Source organism: Metarhizium robertsii (genome assembly GCF_000187425.2).
Source record: "Metarhizium robertsii ARSEF 23 chromosome Unknown MAA_Scf_4, whole genome shotgun sequence".
NCBI classification, from domain to species: Eukaryota; Fungi; Ascomycota; class Sordariomycetes; order Hypocreales; family Clavicipitaceae; genus Metarhizium; species Metarhizium robertsii.
This window is the reverse complement of record NW_011942182.1, coordinates 2335709-2353465: the sequence shown is the minus strand read 5'-3', so window position 1 is coordinate 2353465 and position 17757 is coordinate 2335709. Positions and strand designations below refer to the sequence as shown.

Here is a 17757-nt window from a genome sequence, read left to right as displayed (position 1 = left end):
CGAGGTGCTATGACGCTGGGGAAGCCCCCTTTCGCCGTCTTATAAAACTAGGCAGTTCAAGGTGTGTCATTGGCTTTTTCGCGCTGCCCTCGGGCGATGGCTCGTTGGGCGACTTGCCGCTGCCGCCGCGAACGGGCTTGCAGCAGCAGCCCATGGCGGCGTGGAGCAAGAAGGCAAAGTCGGTGGCCAGGGCTCCAATCCACATAAAGGCAAACATTTTGACGCCGATGTTGGCCTTGATGTTGAGCTGGTCCTGGGCCGTGAGGGCGATCTTGGCGGCGACGCTGATGACGGTGGCGATGATGGCGGCGACGGTGAGGACGAGACCCGAGAGGCCGCCGAGCAGGGAGAGGAACAGCGAGAACCACCGCGTCCGCATGACCAGCGGCGTGCCCAGCAGCAGCACGAGGTTGATGACGGTGCCGGCCATGAAGAAGGCGTACATGACCTTGGATCCGATTTCGAGCAGCCGCAGGATGGTCAGGACCTCGGAGGGCAGGGCAATCTTGGCGCCGGCGAGAAGCTCGCTGACGAGAATCTGGACTGGGTTGAACCAGTAGAATGTCCTGGGCGGCGAGCAATACGTGATGCCGCTTTCGGGTCAGGTTAGCACACGAGCCCAGGGAGGCGGCGCGAATGAAAAATGGACATACACATCGTTGTATCCCTCGCAGAAATTCCAGACACCAACTTGGTAGAAGTCGTGCAGTCCCAAACTCCTGGCTACAGAGTTGAGCAGCCCCGAGTTTGCTACGGCAATGGGGATGATTTGGGCAACGTCTAGCTTGAAGAAGTAGGTGTCTCGCAAGACGGGCCTATCGTGCGTATTACCGATGAGGGTGAGGATGAGGAATGGTATAGAGATGAGGTACAACAGCGCGGCGATGATGGTGGTGTTGCGGCGGGCTTTGGGCGCGGCCATGTTGGACTCGGGAATTCGATGGCGTCGAATCCCACCCCTTGGGAACAGAGTGCTGGTGGTGAGACGACGGTGCCGTAGCCCTTCACCCACTGATTCGATGCTATCGACACGACGAGATTGGCATGGAGATGCTGGGGTATACAAAGTTGAGGAGGGTTTGGACGGAGCAGATGGGTAGAGGTGACGTCGTCGGCGAGACCCCGGCGGCAGATGCCAGACAGGGGAGAGAGACGCTGGCGATGAGACGGCCAAGACAATCAGCTTCCCATGTTGTGAGGTAGCACCAGACTGGAACATTGATGTCTGACTGCACCAGTTGACATTGGCATTGGCTAGAGCCCACAACACCAGCTCCAGAGGTCATCAACAGTGGATACAATTGACCCGTCAGCGACCAAGTGGACTAACCACCAGCATCACTTACTCGGTAGCCTCACGCTGGTTCCAAAGGCCAGTGGACCGCTCCACCAGGCAATGCGCTTGGCCAGGGCATCCTCGTCCCCATTCTGCGCGTCTGGGCCGCAAGACTATCGATCGCTCATGCGCAGTCGCGCCGGGATATTATTCGGGCATAGCTACGCGGCAGCCCGGCAGCCCAAGCCCTGTAAATAGCAACATTGAGCTCTCTCCAACCTTGGCGCTGGCGTAGGAGGACAACGGTACGCATTCCGGGACATGTCTGCCGCCAAAACACCGTCATGGGCCAAGATGCTCATCCTTGAAAGCCGGATGGGTGCTGACGCGCGTTTCTCTTCCGCGTCAAACTCAACGACCTGTCACCACAGCCGTCAACACGACTAGTAGTACATAGTAGTACTGACTGCCACGAAGCCGTTTTCCTCCTCCACCCGGCGTTGGATCGCCACCGTTTCGTGCTCAGTGGACCAGAGTTCCACTGCATCGTTGCTTGTTCACAAAGCCAAGCCGGACTTCTGTCGCCATCGACCAGACCAGTGTGCGAGTCGCGGAGAACAAATTTCTAGTGGGACCACTGGCTCTGGCGTGTAAGATTGGCGAAAAGGGGGAGAGGCGTTTTGCTCTCTTATTATCGGAAGTGAGGTCATACATTGCGCCTCTGCTTCTCCATCACGACCCACGCGTGTCCATGAAAAGCACCCAGCCAAGCATCAGCTCTAGCTCGCACGGTTCTTAGTCGCTGATGGGTATCTTTTTTTTTTTTTTTTTAATAAATTAGTATCAATTTGCAAGTGTGAGAAGCATGACGCGCCGTCCACCGTCCGGCTTGGCTCCGTACCACCATACTGTGACCCAAGGTTTGTCAACTCATGCACGAGCCATCGAATTGATTGATCGACGGATACTTGTTGCCGCCGAAGAAGGCTGTGCAGAGACCTTGACGGCTAAGGCTTGTCAATGCACTAGTAGTACTTTGACACTCAGCTGCTTGGCGTTTGCCTGGCGAGCCGCTCCAGAAACTCGATGCTGATGTCCTTTCCTTGACCGTAGACGCTAGGTTTGTTCCATTCCTGCTAGTAGCAAGTACGTATGTAGTACGTAGCTCTCCATCAACCCAGGATAAACATCATTGCCCCCATCTCACCATCCTGAAGGTGCCTCTTGGGTCTGCCGGCCAAGAACCCATTCCCAGTCTTGCTCTGCCAACGGGACGTGGAAAGTGTGTCTGGGGTGGTGTCATCGCCAGTGGGACAAAATCTCAGGTTGGCTGTGCGGCGCCGTTAGTCCAATTGGTTTATGCAGCTAGAACCCATCTAACCATCTGGTTTGTTGCCCAACGTCGATCGGAGAGGTTCCTAGCGACTGACGGCATCACTTTTTTTTTGACCTCTTCCTCATCGAAAGCTTTTTCCTGTTCCTTTGTTCATTGGGATTCTGCTTTGAATTTCTTGTCAAAAACACCTCATTTATACAGGCTTGGTGCATAAGACTTACATTCTTTTGCACGTCGTTTCTTGACCCGCTCCGCAAACCGGCGAACCAGAATATAGCACAATAGCTGCTCCTGGTTTCCGCGTTCATATGTTCATAATGAGGCTGTCGACGGCGGCGGCAGCCTTCAGCGCATTAGGGTTGCTGACGCCCGGAGCTGTGTCTCAAACAGTATCGTATTCGGCAACGTCAGAGCTCACCTTTCTCACCGGAACAAGAACAGAACGACCATCTTTTCAGACCGGTCCTCCTACTGGGCCTTATCAGTCATATGGCTCCAAAATCACGCTCACCGGGGCCAATAGCTCGACGACCGCCGTGACCTCCTCGAGCGGAACCATGACAACAGGTGCCAATTTCACCGCCACCACGTCTTCGGCACCTACAAACACACAGCCTTGTAACAACCACGTCGAGTTTTGCACACGGAGGTACAGCAACATCACCAATGTTGGATGTCACAACTCGCCCTTTGTCCGGCCCGGAAACAGCGGTTCCAATCAGGAGGTGGACGTCTTGACTCAGCTAGATGACGGTGTTCGCTTTCTCCAAGCTCAGATCCAGTGGCCTCCAAACTCGTCAACTCCTCATTTTTGCCACACCTCTTGTGACTTGTTGGATGCTGGTCCCATCTACAACTGGCTGGGCCAAGTTGCCGATTGGGTTGACGCCCACCCGTACGATGTTGTAACCATCTTGCTCGGCAATGGCAACTATTCAGATCCCTCGCTGTACGTCCCCTTTATAGAGCGATCCGGCATCACAAAGTATGTTTACAATGCGCCGTTTCTTCCCATGGCCCTCAACGACTGGCCCACCTTGGAGGACATGATCATCCGGGGCAAACGAGTCGTCATGTTCTTGGACTATCAGGCCAACCAAACCAAGTATCCCTGGCTGCTGGACGAGTTCTCCCAGATGTGGGAGACGCCATTCGACCCGCAGGATCGCGCGTTTCCTTGCACTGTGCAGCGTCCGCCTGACTTGCCAAGGGAAGCGGCCATGGACAGGATGTATCTTATGAATCACAACCTCAACGTCGAGTTTAACGTATTTGGCGTCCAGCTACTTGTTCCGGCAGTGTCTCTGCTCAACGAAACAAACGGCTTCAATGGTACTGGGAGTGTCGGGCTGGCGGCGAATAACTGCCGCTCAGACTGGGGACGGGCACCAAACGTCCTCAACGTTGACTATTACAACTATGGCTCACCGAAGCCCTGTTCGGTATTCGCGGCAGCCGCGGCGGTGAACAACGTCACGTACGATTACAGCAAGCCTTGCGGCCAGCCTTCTGCGGCATCACGCATCATTGTTCAAAGTCTCTGGGTAATCGTTGCGGCGATGGCAGTCGCTAGCCTTTGACGTCATTAGGCACCATTCATGTATGTATGTATGTTGGCATATTCTAGCGATAGCGACTTCTTTCGATGCTGTGTTTTTTAATGGATGGGAACTGGCGTCAGGTCGTGGTATAAACAGCTAGTATTCGTTTTACGGCTGGCTTTTAAGGATGATATATTCCGGCTTTAGTAATTCATAGACTGCATTTATCTCGACAAGTGTATATCGTAGACGTACCAAAGTACAATATCTCTGCTGTGTATCCAGAAGGTTGGTCATGCGAATCTTGTCATGGGTGCTTTACGGAGTATATACGCAGCCTTGTATCCTCTCGCTTCGCATCTTGGTGTGGTACTGGGCAACCCAAGCTCATACATAAAGTTGCTCCCTGCGTACCAGCTAATGGAGGGGTCGGCAACGACTGTGGCTTGATTATTGCCGAGACTCGACCGTCACGTATTCGTGACCAACCGTTGAAATTGGGCTGGGCAGGAAGATAGAAGCGTGCCAATGTGCCAACATGCGCGGCAACCCAGACGGCACCATTCCACCGAGAGGCCGCCTCATACAGGCACGTGGTCAATGGTACCGTGGCATGTCCGCATATTTATATACTCGTCCAATGATGAGGCTGTCTGGCTGCTTCGGCCACAACAATTCGATTCGCAGTCCAATCAGTGCCAGACATGTTGACCAACTTGGGGGCAAAGCGCCAAGTTCCTAATCTGTGCTTGTAAGGTGGCACATGGTGGCACGGCGGCTGATGGTTCAGTGGCGCTATTATTGCTCGATGATTGACAGCTCTTCCTGCGGCCTGTTCAATGTTTCAGTAGTACATAGTAATAAATGCCGTTGAAGTAGGTAGTGCTCGGTAGAATGGGGAAATTTTTTCATGGATATTTCACTTTGTGAGGTTTCTTGGCAAAGAAATGCCATTGGCTACACTACCCGCAAGACCGCCCCTTCTTCCCTGGGACATTCAAACAGGAGGAAGGAGCGTTTGGCTCTACTGTTGCCCAATTCCTAATTTCTCACGGCCACTGCCAGCCCTATCGTCTTCTTAGCCCACTTTATTTCATCTCGTCCACCACGTTAACATTGGAGAGGGCTGCAACATTGAAGGCCCACCTCCCGCTGAGGAGCTGAGAACCAGGCCAGGGGGCATCAAAAGCGCCATCCATAATACTACCTAGGTAATATGGAGGGGCTATCGGGATAACATGCCTCAAATGCTGCCTGCAGTCTCCCAGGAACCAGGAGGTCCCATGGGTCCCCCATCGAGCGGTTGAGCCGGAGTTGATCCTTCCCGTAGCTCGCCTCGACCTGGCCTTCAATGTTGCTTGTTCTATCACTCCTTGCTTTCGACAGACCCCGAGTCCTCGCGCAAGACGTCCCTGTTTCTGGGTTTGCGACAACCCCGTGAGTTTGATTGCAGCCCTCCCGACGAGTTTGCGCCGATTGTCTTACTTACACCTGCACCCGCGGTTCTGCGACTAGTAATCGGCTTCTCCCCGTGTCTTGCCCTGCCATTGTTGCACTGTTCCTGCAGCGTGCCTCTGACCCGCCAGACACCCTTGCTTGCGATTGTGGCCTGGCTGTTTTGCCCGACATGGTGATACCTTTGGATTATGGAGGCTCATAACCGTATGGGCAAAGAACCCTTGCGCCAAGGAGCTCCCTCGGGCCAACATAACGGCTGGCGATTGTCAACTGCTTCTCCGTTGAGCGATACCAATCATGCCTACTACCATGGTTCTTCGCGGATGCATGAGCTGCGAACTCAGGACTCGTTTGTTTCTTCACAATTTGAACAAGACATATTAAATCCCCCAGGGTATGATGATGGCGGTCACAGCTATGCGCTCGATTCTGTTTGGGCTGGCTCGTTTGGTTACGGCGGAGGATATGCACCGGTGTCTAGTATATCAGCCACTCCGCCGACGAGAATGCACTCCATCAGCACACGCAGGCCCAGCTATCGCTCTTCGAGAAGGCAGACTACATCAGAGAGCATGCAGGAGGAAGGCTATGACCTGTCTCTGCTCCAATCAGCGGCGCCTATGGGCACTATTGCACGGTACGATATGATTGCACAAGAGGACGAGATGGTACCGCCAGCAGTCGACATTACATCTGCTATGGGGCCAATGACCACCCATGATGTTGAATTTATCAGAAGTCTACAGCGACAGGAAGCGAATGGAAACCTTACAGGCGGAATAGGTCAAGGCTTTCGACCAGATTCCACGCTTCGGGACATGGAGCTTTTGTCCAGCCCGACATCAATTAAGCGGAGCCTCACCAGATCATTTACGCGGCGCAAGTCAACCAAACTTTTGACAAGAAACGAGACTATTCAGTTCAAGGGTCAAGATGAGGCCAACCGGCGAGGAGAGGTGATCGAAGTTGTCCTCGAGACGGCACCAACAGATCTCAGCAATTTTGAAGGATCAAACATGCTCTGGGACCCCGACAGCCGGCGAAGTACGGTCGCCAGCAAAGGACAGCAAACACAAATATTTTATCCCCAGCCAAATTGGAAACCGTGGTCCATGCGATGGCCTTATCTCACCACGATGGTCTTACTTTCTGTCGCCCTGGCTGTCATGCAAGAGGTTCTCTTTCGAAAATACTCGACAACACCTCTGTTACAGTTCCAGAAGCCCAGCGATGTCAAGCCTGGCCTCTATTTTGCAGTGAAATTTGCGCCTACTCTCTCCGCCGTCGTTTACGGGGTGTTGTGGCAATTCATCGATTTTGAAGTTAGACGCCTGGAGGCATTTTACCAACTATCCAAGCCAGGCGGCGCGTTGGCGGCAGAGTCTATGAATGTGGACTATGTGACGAGCTTTAGTTTCTTTCGGCCCTTTCGAGCATTAACCCTGGGACACTATGCTGTTGCTCTTTCATCGATTGCAACCACCCTGGCTATTTCTCTTGTTCCGACATTTGCGTCTGCATCGGTTGTACTTTCACCCAGTCGAGAGGAGAGAATGAACCACCCAAATGACGATAAATATCTGCATTTTTCCCCGGCATGGTCACGACTTTTGACTTCAACACTGGCTGTGTGCTCCGCGGCAGGCATTGGCCTGCTATTTTTGCTGCAGAGCAGACGTACCGGGTTACTGTCCGATGTGCAGGGCATTGCTGGTCTGGCTTCTATGGCCGTTGTGAGCCACATACTGATGGACTTCAAAGACATGGATACGGCCAAGCACAAAGATATTCACCAAAAGTTGAAATATAATCGATACATGTTGCGAAATTCATCGCTGGCGCCTGACAATGAGAATCCAGCGACTTCGCAAGAAAGGGAGAGATATGAAGATGTACATCTATCAGAAAATCCTCACCCGTTGATGTTGCGTTTGGCTGGGTTTATCCCATTTGCCATCGCCCTATGGGGCTTTATGGGATTCATCCCGGCTTTCCTTTTCACTGAAGCAGATGTTGTCTCGGACAAGGCGCCTTGGTTTGTGACGGCTGTAGCAGTCTGTCTCAAAATGAGCTGGAATTCTTTAGAAACCGCCGTTCGGATGATGGAGCCTTACTACATACTATCCAAGAGGCATGCGCCGTCAGTCCTGTTGACGTTGGATTACACGGCCATGCCGTTCGGCTATCTCCCCATCAAGGCGCTCTTGAATGGTCATACAGTCATGTTCCTTGTTGGCTTTGGCAGTGTCATTGCCGAGTTCTTGACCATTCTCGTGACCGGTCTGGCCACGGTTGACGGCAAGGATTTTCTACTCAACGGCGATGGCAATGTTGATGAGGGCAGAGGCAAACTAATCAACTCTGGACAAGAGACGATTCATTCATTTTACGTTTCTTTTGGCATCGCCATGTTTATCCTCTTGTACATGAGCGTCGTGTCTTGTATCGTCTTTGTCCGGCGACGCCACCCTTTCTTACCACGACAGCCCAACACAATCTCATCCGTGTTGGCATATATTCATCAAAGCAAGATGCTGTATGACTTTGTGGGAACGGAAAAGTTGAGTAATACCGAGATGGTGAGGAAGCTGGATGATGGCAAGACTTATGGTCTGGGATGGTTTCAGGGCCGGGATGGACAAATACACTGCGGGATAGATCAGGAGGAGCTGACGAGTTCGTACAAGCATGGTGTTGATTATTCACAGCGGAATCAACCGTGGAATACACAGTGGGATATGCTGTAGACGTGAGCATGGCTTCACCCCTACATGGAGGAACAAATGGATGACGCATGCATTAGATGATTCGTATTTCTTGAATATATACAGCCATAAGTATCGGCCAGCTAGCTGGTTTTCTCGATGATTCAATGGCGACGGATGGATCGAAAGACTTGGCAGAGATTTTCACACGTGGGAGATTACTGCACGATTTAATACGTATTCCTCTATAAGTAGCGTCATGTGTTTTCCGCTGGATAAGATGACACACTCTGATGACGACAGTGGGCACACAACGTGATGCACATCCCACGCACTCCAACTCAGGATGGCCGATCAAATGTAAACGCTCCAAGCGGGCCGACAGCAATTCGAGACAGTGCAGGTAGAGGAACAGGGAATGCCATGCTTTCGGGGCTGCTGGTGAAAGGCCCTTCCCTGATGGGTGCGCATGTGACGGGCCACGGCACCGACGGGAGGGGCGCCTTGGTTGGTGAGACACTGGCTGTGTTTTGGGCGCGCCGCGGCCTTTGATGAGGGCTGCGTTTGAAGAGACGAACGGCTTCACGTATATTTAGAACGAAAGTACTAGTCGTAGTAGTATGTCAGCCAATGCTCGACGCTGCTAGGCTTGGGGGATGACAGCCCATCACGTGACGACGGCTGGTAGCGCCAGCTGTTGGTCCGTCGTCTGCTTGAGCGCGCGTTTTGCATGCCAGTGTCTGCTGCAGGCGCAAATGCGACCGAGTCATAACAAAAGACTGGTGTGGCGGCACGGAGTGTGATTTGAAAGGCTGTACTCCGTAGTTGCTCACTCGATGATGGGCTCGACGCGGGCTTGGCTGGGTTCTAATTGATGACAACGGTGCTGATACTAGCAGTAGTAGTAGTATTACTACTCCTCTCGGCGCCAAGGCTGGTGGAAAATTGCTTCGCCGCACATGTGCAGTGACAAGCCGTCAGGCTCCCCAGAAACAAGACGAGACGGAGCCTGTAACCTGGAAACCCTGACACAATGCAGTCGCTTGGTGCTCCCTGAGCCGGAGCCGCTGGTCCCTGGGCGAGGCCAGACGGTGCCGGTTTTAGATGGTGTTGCGTGTCCCTGAAAACGGGCGCTGGCAGGGTTCGACTGCTGGCATCTTGTTCATGTTTTGTTTTGGCTACAGTTGTTGCCAAACGTAAACGTCGGGCAATTCGTGGCCATGTCGCCGCCGGGCGCCGTGGTTCTAGAGTCTCGGCATTCTGGCCCGCCAAGCAGAGTGGAATGGGTGCGCATTAGAGTGCGTATTACTACTACGAGTACGAGGTGATCCATTCTTGCCAATGCAAAAGTAAATGATGTACCGTACGGAGTACGAGACCAAGAGCGCCCAGAGGACTGCACGACGAGCTTCGTCACGCCGTACCACGCTGCAGGATTTGTCACTGTTGCGCACTCAGCCCTCGGCTGCGTATACGGAGTAGGCCCTGGCCCTATTACGAGATGCGACCAGCAAAGACAAACGAATTGAGGCAACATTGAGTCGGGTTTGCCGCCGTGACAACTGGCTCGTGTCCTCCAGCCCGCCCACTGGGAACAAAAGTCAGGGGTTCAGCCAACTGGGCCATGGTACCTGCGTCATCTGCAAAAATAGTACGCGGCACGACGTTCCTGCACGGCCGATGGCGCCCCGCGCGGCTGGCACTCTGCCCGGCGCCCAAATCGTCCAGTTGAGTTGCTCCCGGGCAACCAGCACAGAGTTCCCGCGCGGCGTCAACATGTATGCTTCCAATTCTGCACCGCTTGGCCGTCCCCCAAGCCCCCCTTTGCCTTCATGTTAGCCTTGGCCTTTGCCTTTTGGCCTTGGCCTCAAACCCTATAAGAAAGTACTACGACTAGTACCTAAGTAGTCAAATGGAAATCAGACCGGATCACTGCTAGCCAGAGACTGCACGCTCGCCATTTGCTCAAGACGGCCACGCCCCACCCGCTGTGGGGCCAGCACCCCTGCCGCCTGCCACATCTCTTCCCATCTCCCTCGAATCCCCCCCCGCGCCCAGAGAGCCCAGAAGGCCCTTCAGCACTGCCCGCCCGGAAACGTCAGGGTTCTGGTCACTCTGGCTCTCAAAGTCATCTCCACCGACTGACGACGAGCCGCCGGAAACCCTCCATGTCTGCACAATGCTTCCTCCACTCCATGTCCTGTTCCCGAACCCACCCTCTCTTCGTGGCTCCTTTCCCTCATCACAACCCAAGTGCCTCGTCTCCTCCTCCATCACTTGGCTCGTTTTTCATTGTCGCGACAGCCATCTCCAACTTCAACCTCGCCCATCGCCCCCTTCTTGCGGTCGACTGTCGCCTTCCCTGACAATCTTGTCTGGACAAGGCCTTCGTTTCACCGCCCCATTTCATTCGCTACTCTCGGCGTCTTCGTGCAACGACGTGTTTGCTCGGATCGGTCACTCTTTATTCCCCTCGCTCCGACATCACCCATCGCCGTCTGCCGTCATCGTTTTCTCTCCTCGTCGCCTCATCTCTGGTAGAGGTCATTCGCTTGCAGACGATATAGTTGCGACAGGCTCTCTCGGTCGTCGACTCAACCCGATCAGCATCCCACCTATTGATCCGAACTGGCCCACCGACCGACCTTCCGTTTGCCTCGTTAATTCAAACCTGGCAGCCCTCAGCACATGAACTCTTTCTACGACTAAACAGTGAGCCGTTTCGCAGGACGAAGACGACGACGCCACTTAGAGTGGGCAGCGCCGATTGATTGTATTGGCCGCAACTCCGAATTTTCCTCTCTTTACGACATCACTCGACCACTGTCAAAATGCGGTCGCTTCTCAAAGCGCCGCTGTTGCTCCTGGCCTCCATGGCCACGATGCTTTCCCCGGTTGCCGGCGAGGACATGCTCGTGTCTAATTCTCTCAATAATTGCCAGGACGACTCAAGTTTTACTGCCAGTCTTTTTAATGTTGTCTACACCCCAAACAATAACTCTGCGACCGTTGAGGTTGTCGCCACGTCATCCGTCCAGGGCTACGTTCTTTTCGACCTCGCTATTTCCGCCTATGGTTACACTTTTCTGAGGAAGACTGTTGATCCTTGTGAGATGAAGCTGGGTGGTCTGTGTCCCATGGTTGCCGGAAAGATTCCCTTCGCCTTCAACTTGCCCGTCCCAGCCGATGCTGCCAAGCAGATCCCCGGCATCGCTTACAGCATTCCCGACTTGGATGCCACCGTTCGTGTCCAGATCAACTTGACCAAGACTGACAACCCTCGCAGCATTGCCTGTGTCGAGGCCGACATTTCAAACGGAAAGACGGTTGACTTATTGGGAGTCAAGTGGGCCACCGCTATTATTGCTGGTCTGGCCCTGATTTCCTCTGCTGTTGTCAATGGTCTTGGACACTCCAACACGGCCGCTCACGTTGCAGCTAACTCGCTCTCGCTCTTCGGCTATTTTCAAGGACAGGCTATCCTTGGTCTCACCGGTGTTCACTTACCACCCATTGTTCAGTCCTGGACCCAGGATTTCCAATGGTCGATGGGTATTATCAAGGTCGGATTCATGCAGACCATTTTCACTTGGTATCAGCGGGCTACTGGAGGTACCCCGTCCACTATTTTCGATACCCTTACCACCGTCTCTGTTCAGGTTGAGAAGCGTGGCCTAGACTTTACGGGCCACAGCCTCAGTCTTTTCAGGCGTGGCGCCGCTATGATGCCCAGGCCCGTTGTCGCCGCCGCCAGCAACCTCATTAAGCGAGGCAACATCATGACCTCCTCCGGTGCTTATATCGTTTATGGAATTCAGCGTGTAGCGTTCCGCTCCAAGATCGAAACCACCAACCTGTTCATGACTGGGTTAACCTTCTTCTGCATCTTCGTCGTCTTCACCATTCTGGCTGTTGCCAGCTTCAAGGGGATTTGCGAGCTCGCTGTAAAGCAAAAGTGGATAGACAGCGATACTTTCCTCGAGTTCCGAAATGGCTGGTTCACCGTCTTGAAGGGCATTCTCTTCCGTGTGGCTCTTATCGGTTTCCCTCAGATGGCCATCCTTTGCCTTTGGGAGTTTACTCAAGTCGACTCGGCGGCCGAGGTTGTGCTTGCTGTTTTCTTCTTCTTCGGTCTGGCCGCCACGCTGGCCTGGGGCGCAACCAAGGTTATCCGTATCGCTCGCCGTTCTGTGGCTATGCACCGCAACCCTGCCTACATTTTATTCTCTGACCCTCAGGCTCTCAATAAGTGGGGATTCCTCTACATCCAATTCCGCGCCTCTGCATACTATTTTATTGTTCCAGTTTTGGTGTACACTCTAGTCAAGGCCATGTTCGTTGCCTTTGCTCAGAAGAGCGGAGTAGCCCAAGCCGTTGGTTTCGTCATCATCGAGGCTGCTGCTCTCATCGCAGCGTCAGTTCTTCGACCTTGGATGGACAAGCCCACTAATTCGTTCAATATCGCCATCTGCGTCGTCAATTTCCTCAACGCTATCTTCCTGCTGATCTTCTCTAATGTATTTGGAGCCCCTCAACTGGTAGTCGGAGTCGTCGGAGTCGTTCTCTTTGTCCTAAACGCAGTTTTTGCGCTCATCTTACTCCTGATGGTTATTATCTCTACTACGGTCTCCTTGATCCGCAAGAACCCCGATGCTCGCTACCAGTACATGGCCGACGACCGAGCTTCGTTTATGAAGTCTCAAACGCACCTGACTACCACCACTGAGCTGGATGCTCTTGCCGCTACTGCCCGAGGTGACAAGGCTGGAGGATACAAGGCTCACATGGATTTGGAGGATGACAACGAGTCTTTCTCGTCCGAGGACCTTCGTCGCCGGGCTGCTGGCCAGAATCCTTCTGCTGCGGCTTCTCAGCACTCTTTCCAAGGACAGCAGGGACCTCGGTCGCCTGTCAATCCGTCTATGCCGCTTTTCCCGGCAGGCCCGCGACCCGAGAGCCCCTTCCGCTCCGGGTCACCAAGCCCCTACAACCGCAGTGGATCTGCCGCGGCGCAGCGACCCAACCAGAGTTCGAGCCCGGCTCCGGGATACCGATCACAAAACACGTCTAGGTAAGTGGACTCCTGTATAACACGGAATGGTATGTCCCGTCTAACAAGTTTCTGAATAGTCCCTGGCAGCGTGGCGCAGGCTACGAGTAAAAATCAAAAGGAAACATATCTTAAAGAAGGAGAGGCAGGGAATACCCCAGCCATCTCCACAGTCATTCCATTATCAGCGTTTGAAAGTTTTTACAATCACAAGCAACCACCACTACTAATGGTTGATGAATATTTGCAACGGCCGTCACTTCCGTGTTATATTCTGACGGTAGCCATTGGATAGTTGACGAATACACTCCACACAGCGAGCGCGGTGTATGCGCATACATACCCCTGAGTCAAGAATGGAGCTCCGTACTGCATCGCATCAGCAATTATTAAGGGAGGCTACGGCACGTCGGGATTTTCTGTCCCTTTACCACGTATATTTCATTTTGACCTTTTTCTTTCTTTATTCCCCTGTTAATGTCGCTTTTGTTTTTTAATTCCTGCCTAGGGAGGCATGATGGCGTACTGATGATAATGTGGAAAAGGACTATGGTAGACTCCGTATACTATCTGTCATATGACGGTCTCGATGGTCCCTCCCGCGAGCTCTTGGTTTCATTTTATTTTCTCTTGGTCGGCTGTTTCCTGCGAGTGTACATATCTGTATTGGGAGGGAATCGTCAGTGGTACTGGCTCTGATTTTTGTGTTTGGCCAACGGGGTTTGGTTGGCTAGGATTACTTTGGGCCGAGCATAAAGATGGGGAAACATCACAACCTAGGCTGGAGAAGTAGACTCTAGCTGTATACACCTTAGTATGAAAGAAACTATTTATTCTATTCTGTTCGGCTCACATGCAAGTGAGGGTGTGCACAAGCGGATTCAGAGACGAAAAAGGGCCTCATTTACTTACACGTTACTACGCTCCTTGGCGCGCGGCGTGTTGCGCGTAGAAAAGGGTGCAATGTTGTGTTGAATATTATAGATATTAAGTGTCTGTGCTACTCTTATGCTCACTATAATAACCACCTTACTCATACAAAGAGACTTGTATCTCATCATCATCGCTTCTTGCTTCTCGTCCCGCTACATGAAGAAAATGGCTTGCCAGTTGGGCCAGTAGAAATTTCGGCAAGGAAAAAAAATTTAGACAAAGGGGAAGCAAGAAGCCATGGGGCGTACAAAACTTCATTGGCAGGCAAGGTTGGTACATGTTAGAAGAAAGGTATTATGCCCATTTTCAAGTACGTGACTTCCAGGGATGACGTATACAGAGATGTATGGGTGAAAGAAGGCAGAAAAGAGAATTTTAACAGGTTTGGATGGAAAGAAAAGGGAAACAAAATCAAGTAGAGTTAACAACATGATATGAAATGGATCGGGTTGATAGTGTAGGTGGGGTAGACATCGTTTCATTGACTTGATATTCGTATCATTCCTCCGATATCAGTGACCCAAATCGTGAGGAAATGTCCTCTGAAATGATTGGTATTCGTCATCGTGTTGTTTGAGTGTTGTTCGTTTTGACTCCTCAACGCCGTTTCGTCTCATGAGACGCTCGTTGTCGCTGTGAAAAAATATCCATCAACCATTATCGCAAGTTCGTAGTACAGCATTTATCATTCGCCTCCAGGTTCAAAAAGCAAACCCCTGCTCTATTAATTTGTCAACATCTCCCCCAGCGGCGGCTACAGCTTTAATGGCTGCCTCGCTAAGGCGTCTGCGTCGATCCTGGGCTTCCTTTTCACGGCGCGCCTTTGTCTTGGAACTTCCACTGGGGGCGACGCCTGTCATGAGCACACTGCCGTCATTTGGTGTAAAGTTGACGAAACCGATCCCGCTGGCTCCGTCGCTACCACCCAAAGACGTGGCGCTGTTTGAGCCACTGATATCTCGAGAGCGGCGTTTGCGAACACTACATGGGGTGCCAGGCATGCTGGCAGGGAGACGGCCGGAGCTGCTCCTTAACGATGACACAGATGCCCCAGAGCTGTGGCGAGATCGGGGGACAGCAGACTGATCCGCTGGTGTCGGCGAAGATGATGGCCCTCGCTGTTTTCGCACAGGGGAGCAAGACAAGTGTCTTGCTCCAGACGACTTGGCCTTGGGAGGGCGATGAGATCTCTCTGAACCAGGCATCTTCTGCCCTATAGCCTGAGGAATGGGGGGTGGCGGTGGAAGAAACGTCTGGGCGTTGACTGTCAAGTCATTGACCACAGATGACTGTGAGCCTCGAGGCTGAGGCATGTGAATCATAAGCCCACCCGTGCTGGTGTCGGCAATAGCTCCGTAGTCATATGGCATCCCTGTGTGCTGGCCATGCCCCATAACATGAACACTAGCACTCCTCTGGTGATGAGAAAAATCGTTTGGTCCTTGACTCATCATATTCGGGGTCCACCAACCGGCCTCCTGGCTGGTGATATACTCGCCTCCGGTGCCTGTCCAATGCATCTGGTGTTGCTGCTGCTGCTGCTGTTGATGATGCTGCTGCTGTTGATGATGATGCTGATGCTGATGCTGATGCTGCTGTTGCTGCTGCTGATGATGGTGAGGGTGAGGGTGAGGGTGAGGAGGAGGAGGAGGATGCTGTTGCTGTTGATGATGATGGTGGGGATGATGGTGATGTTGCCAAGCCATATCGACTTGGAAATGACTCTGATTAGGTTCGTTCTTTACACCTGGAGATTCTACGGGGGTATCCGGAGCAACCTGCCCATAATACTGAAGATTGACACCTCCAGGCGGCAGAAGAGCGGTGTCGTTGAAGGGGTCATCACACTGCCCATGGATGAAATGGGGAGTAGCTTGTTCTTGCTGTTGAAGTGGAGGAGATACGGGTAGATTGCCCTGCGTCACAGCTCGGCCTCTTCCTCGCCTTTGCTTAGGTATCTTCAGAGGCTGTAGATGTTCTTGTGGTGGTGATACCTGCCGGGGCACAGCGGCTGCTTTCCTATTTCGTCGCAAATTTGTTGCCTTTCTTATTGTGGAAGACAAGGCTTCCACAAACTTCTTGGGCTTCCGGGCATCGGTGTTGGGAGGTTTTGGAGAGGGTGTATCTGACGACGTTGTATTCTGCGGTCTCTGCGGCGAATGCAGAGAAATACTCTCAAGTCTGCTGAGGTCTGCCTCGGACATGGATCCTCTCCCGAGATAGTCAAACTGCTGCTGAGATGGATGAGCAAGTTCATCGGCACTTAACGTGAGGTCCTTGGGGTCGATTTCGTGACTGGCGGCCGAGGCAGTTGGGCCAATGCGAGAGCTGCTAGAGAGGAAGTCAAACTCATCGGCGGACGAAACGCAGGATGAGACGGCGCTTTCTAGGGTTGCGACAGTACGGTCCCCCATTAAGAGCATAGACTCTGGCACGCCGGGCATAGAAGCTGGCACCGTGTTGAAGTCATTGTCGGTCGTGGCCGTAACGGTACCATCGGCATCAAAGTCGACGAACTGGCCAAAGAAATCGTTGTGGGCGTCATCGGTACTGGCGCTGTTGATATCCTCCCAATACATGCTGGGGTCCCGATTTGTATCGACCGCCTCGGCCCGGTATGGAACAGTCCAAAAGGCCATCTTGAGGACCAAAGGGCTGGGGTTGTGGCTTTGGTGTTGGTGTTGCCAATGAGGGTATCGTTGCGGCGTGTGATGTTGTGTGTGGTGCTGAAGGGTAATGTGTCGTTTGTTGTTGTTGCTGTTGTTGTTGTTGTTGATGATGATGGCCAAAGGTTCCGCATATACACATATACATATATACATATATATATGACATACGACAACCTTTGCGACTCAGAGCAAACAGAGCAATGCCATGAGGCACAAAGAGTCGTCTTGTTTTTTTAGACTGATCAAGCCTGCAGAATGGAAAGGGCTTGATAGATTAGGAAATTAGAGGAGGAGGAGGAGGAGGAGGGAGTTGGGAACAAGTGGAATATGGGAGTTCCCGTCGTGGCCCGAAGCTATCAATCTAAGCTGGGATGGCCCGAGGGCAAGCAAAACCTGTTGGCCATATCGCATCCCGTAGCAACAATTGGCTCAGCACAACACCCGGCAACGGGCAGCGATCAGCTAGCAACCGATCTCAGGAGCGAAGTTGTTATTTGGGGCATTCGCAGGCAGAGGCAGGCCTTGGAATGTGGGAACATAGCGCTGCGCATTCCAGTCGTTGTTCGACTCTCGCACGCAGAGGCCACGCCCAAAGCACCAACTCTTCTCGACTGCAAGTGCAAGTGCAACGAGCCAGTCCGGCGGCCCCACAACGGCAGCCATTACCGCTCAAACATGGAGGTGCCGAGCAGTGAGCATGAGCATGAGCATGAGCACGACCTCGAGTCGACCTCGACCTCGACCTCGACCTCGTCGCAAGACCATGTTATGCCGCGAGGGTATTCTTAG

At 52.8% G+C, this 17757-nt stretch overlaps 6 protein-coding genes across 6 annotated transcripts; 4 read left to right on the top strand and 2 right to left on the bottom strand.

The window, feature by feature from the left end:
• Positions 1-7: 7 nt before the first annotated feature.
• MAA_02849 (SUR7 protein) lies at positions 8-922 on the bottom strand (the record flags this gene model as incomplete). Its single annotated transcript, XM_007820847.2, has 2 exons — positions 8-593; positions 654-922. 2 exons carry the CDS (start codon positions 920-922, stop codon positions 8-10), a joined length of 855 nt encoding a protein of 284 aa, XP_007819038.2.
• A 2007-nt stretch (positions 923-2929) lies between these two features.
• Positions 2930-4192, top strand: MAA_02848 (PLC-like phosphodiesterase, TIM beta/alpha-barrel domain protein; the record flags this gene model as incomplete). The annotated part of the gene is made up of 1 exon (XM_007820846.1): positions 2930-4192. The coding sequence occupies one exon, from the start codon at positions 2930-2932 to the stop codon at positions 4190-4192; it is 1263 nt and encodes a 420-aa protein (XP_007819037.1).
• Positions 4193-5799: 1607 nt separating this feature from the next.
• On the top strand, positions 5800-8358 carry MAA_02847 (uncharacterized protein; the record flags this gene model as incomplete). The annotated part of the gene is made up of 1 exon (XM_007820845.2): positions 5800-8358. One exon carries the CDS (start codon positions 5800-5802, stop codon positions 8356-8358), a length of 2559 nt encoding a protein of 852 aa, XP_007819036.2.
• Positions 8359-11147: 2789 nt separating this feature from the next.
• On the top strand, positions 11148-13477 carry MAA_02846 (transient receptor potential ion channel; the record flags this gene model as incomplete). Its single annotated transcript, XM_007820844.1, has 2 exons — positions 11148-13387; positions 13447-13477. The coding sequence occupies 2 exons, from the start codon at positions 11148-11150 to the stop codon at positions 13475-13477; spliced, it is 2271 nt and encodes a 756-aa protein (XP_007819035.1).
• Positions 13478-15000: 1523 nt separating this feature from the next.
• On the bottom strand, positions 15001-16938 carry MAA_02845 (uncharacterized protein; the record flags this gene model as incomplete). Its single annotated transcript, XM_007820843.1, has 1 exon — positions 15001-16938. The coding sequence occupies one exon, from the start codon at positions 16936-16938 to the stop codon at positions 15001-15003; it is 1938 nt and encodes a 645-aa protein (XP_007819034.1).
• A 357-nt stretch (positions 16939-17295) lies between these two features.
• On the top strand, positions 17296-17757 carry MAA_11102 (adaptor protein complex AP-3 small subunit; the record flags this gene model as incomplete). The annotated part of the gene is made up of 1 exon (XM_011413068.1): positions 17296-17757. The coding sequence occupies one exon, from the start codon at positions 17296-17298 to the stop codon at positions 17755-17757; it is 462 nt and encodes a 153-aa protein (XP_011411370.1).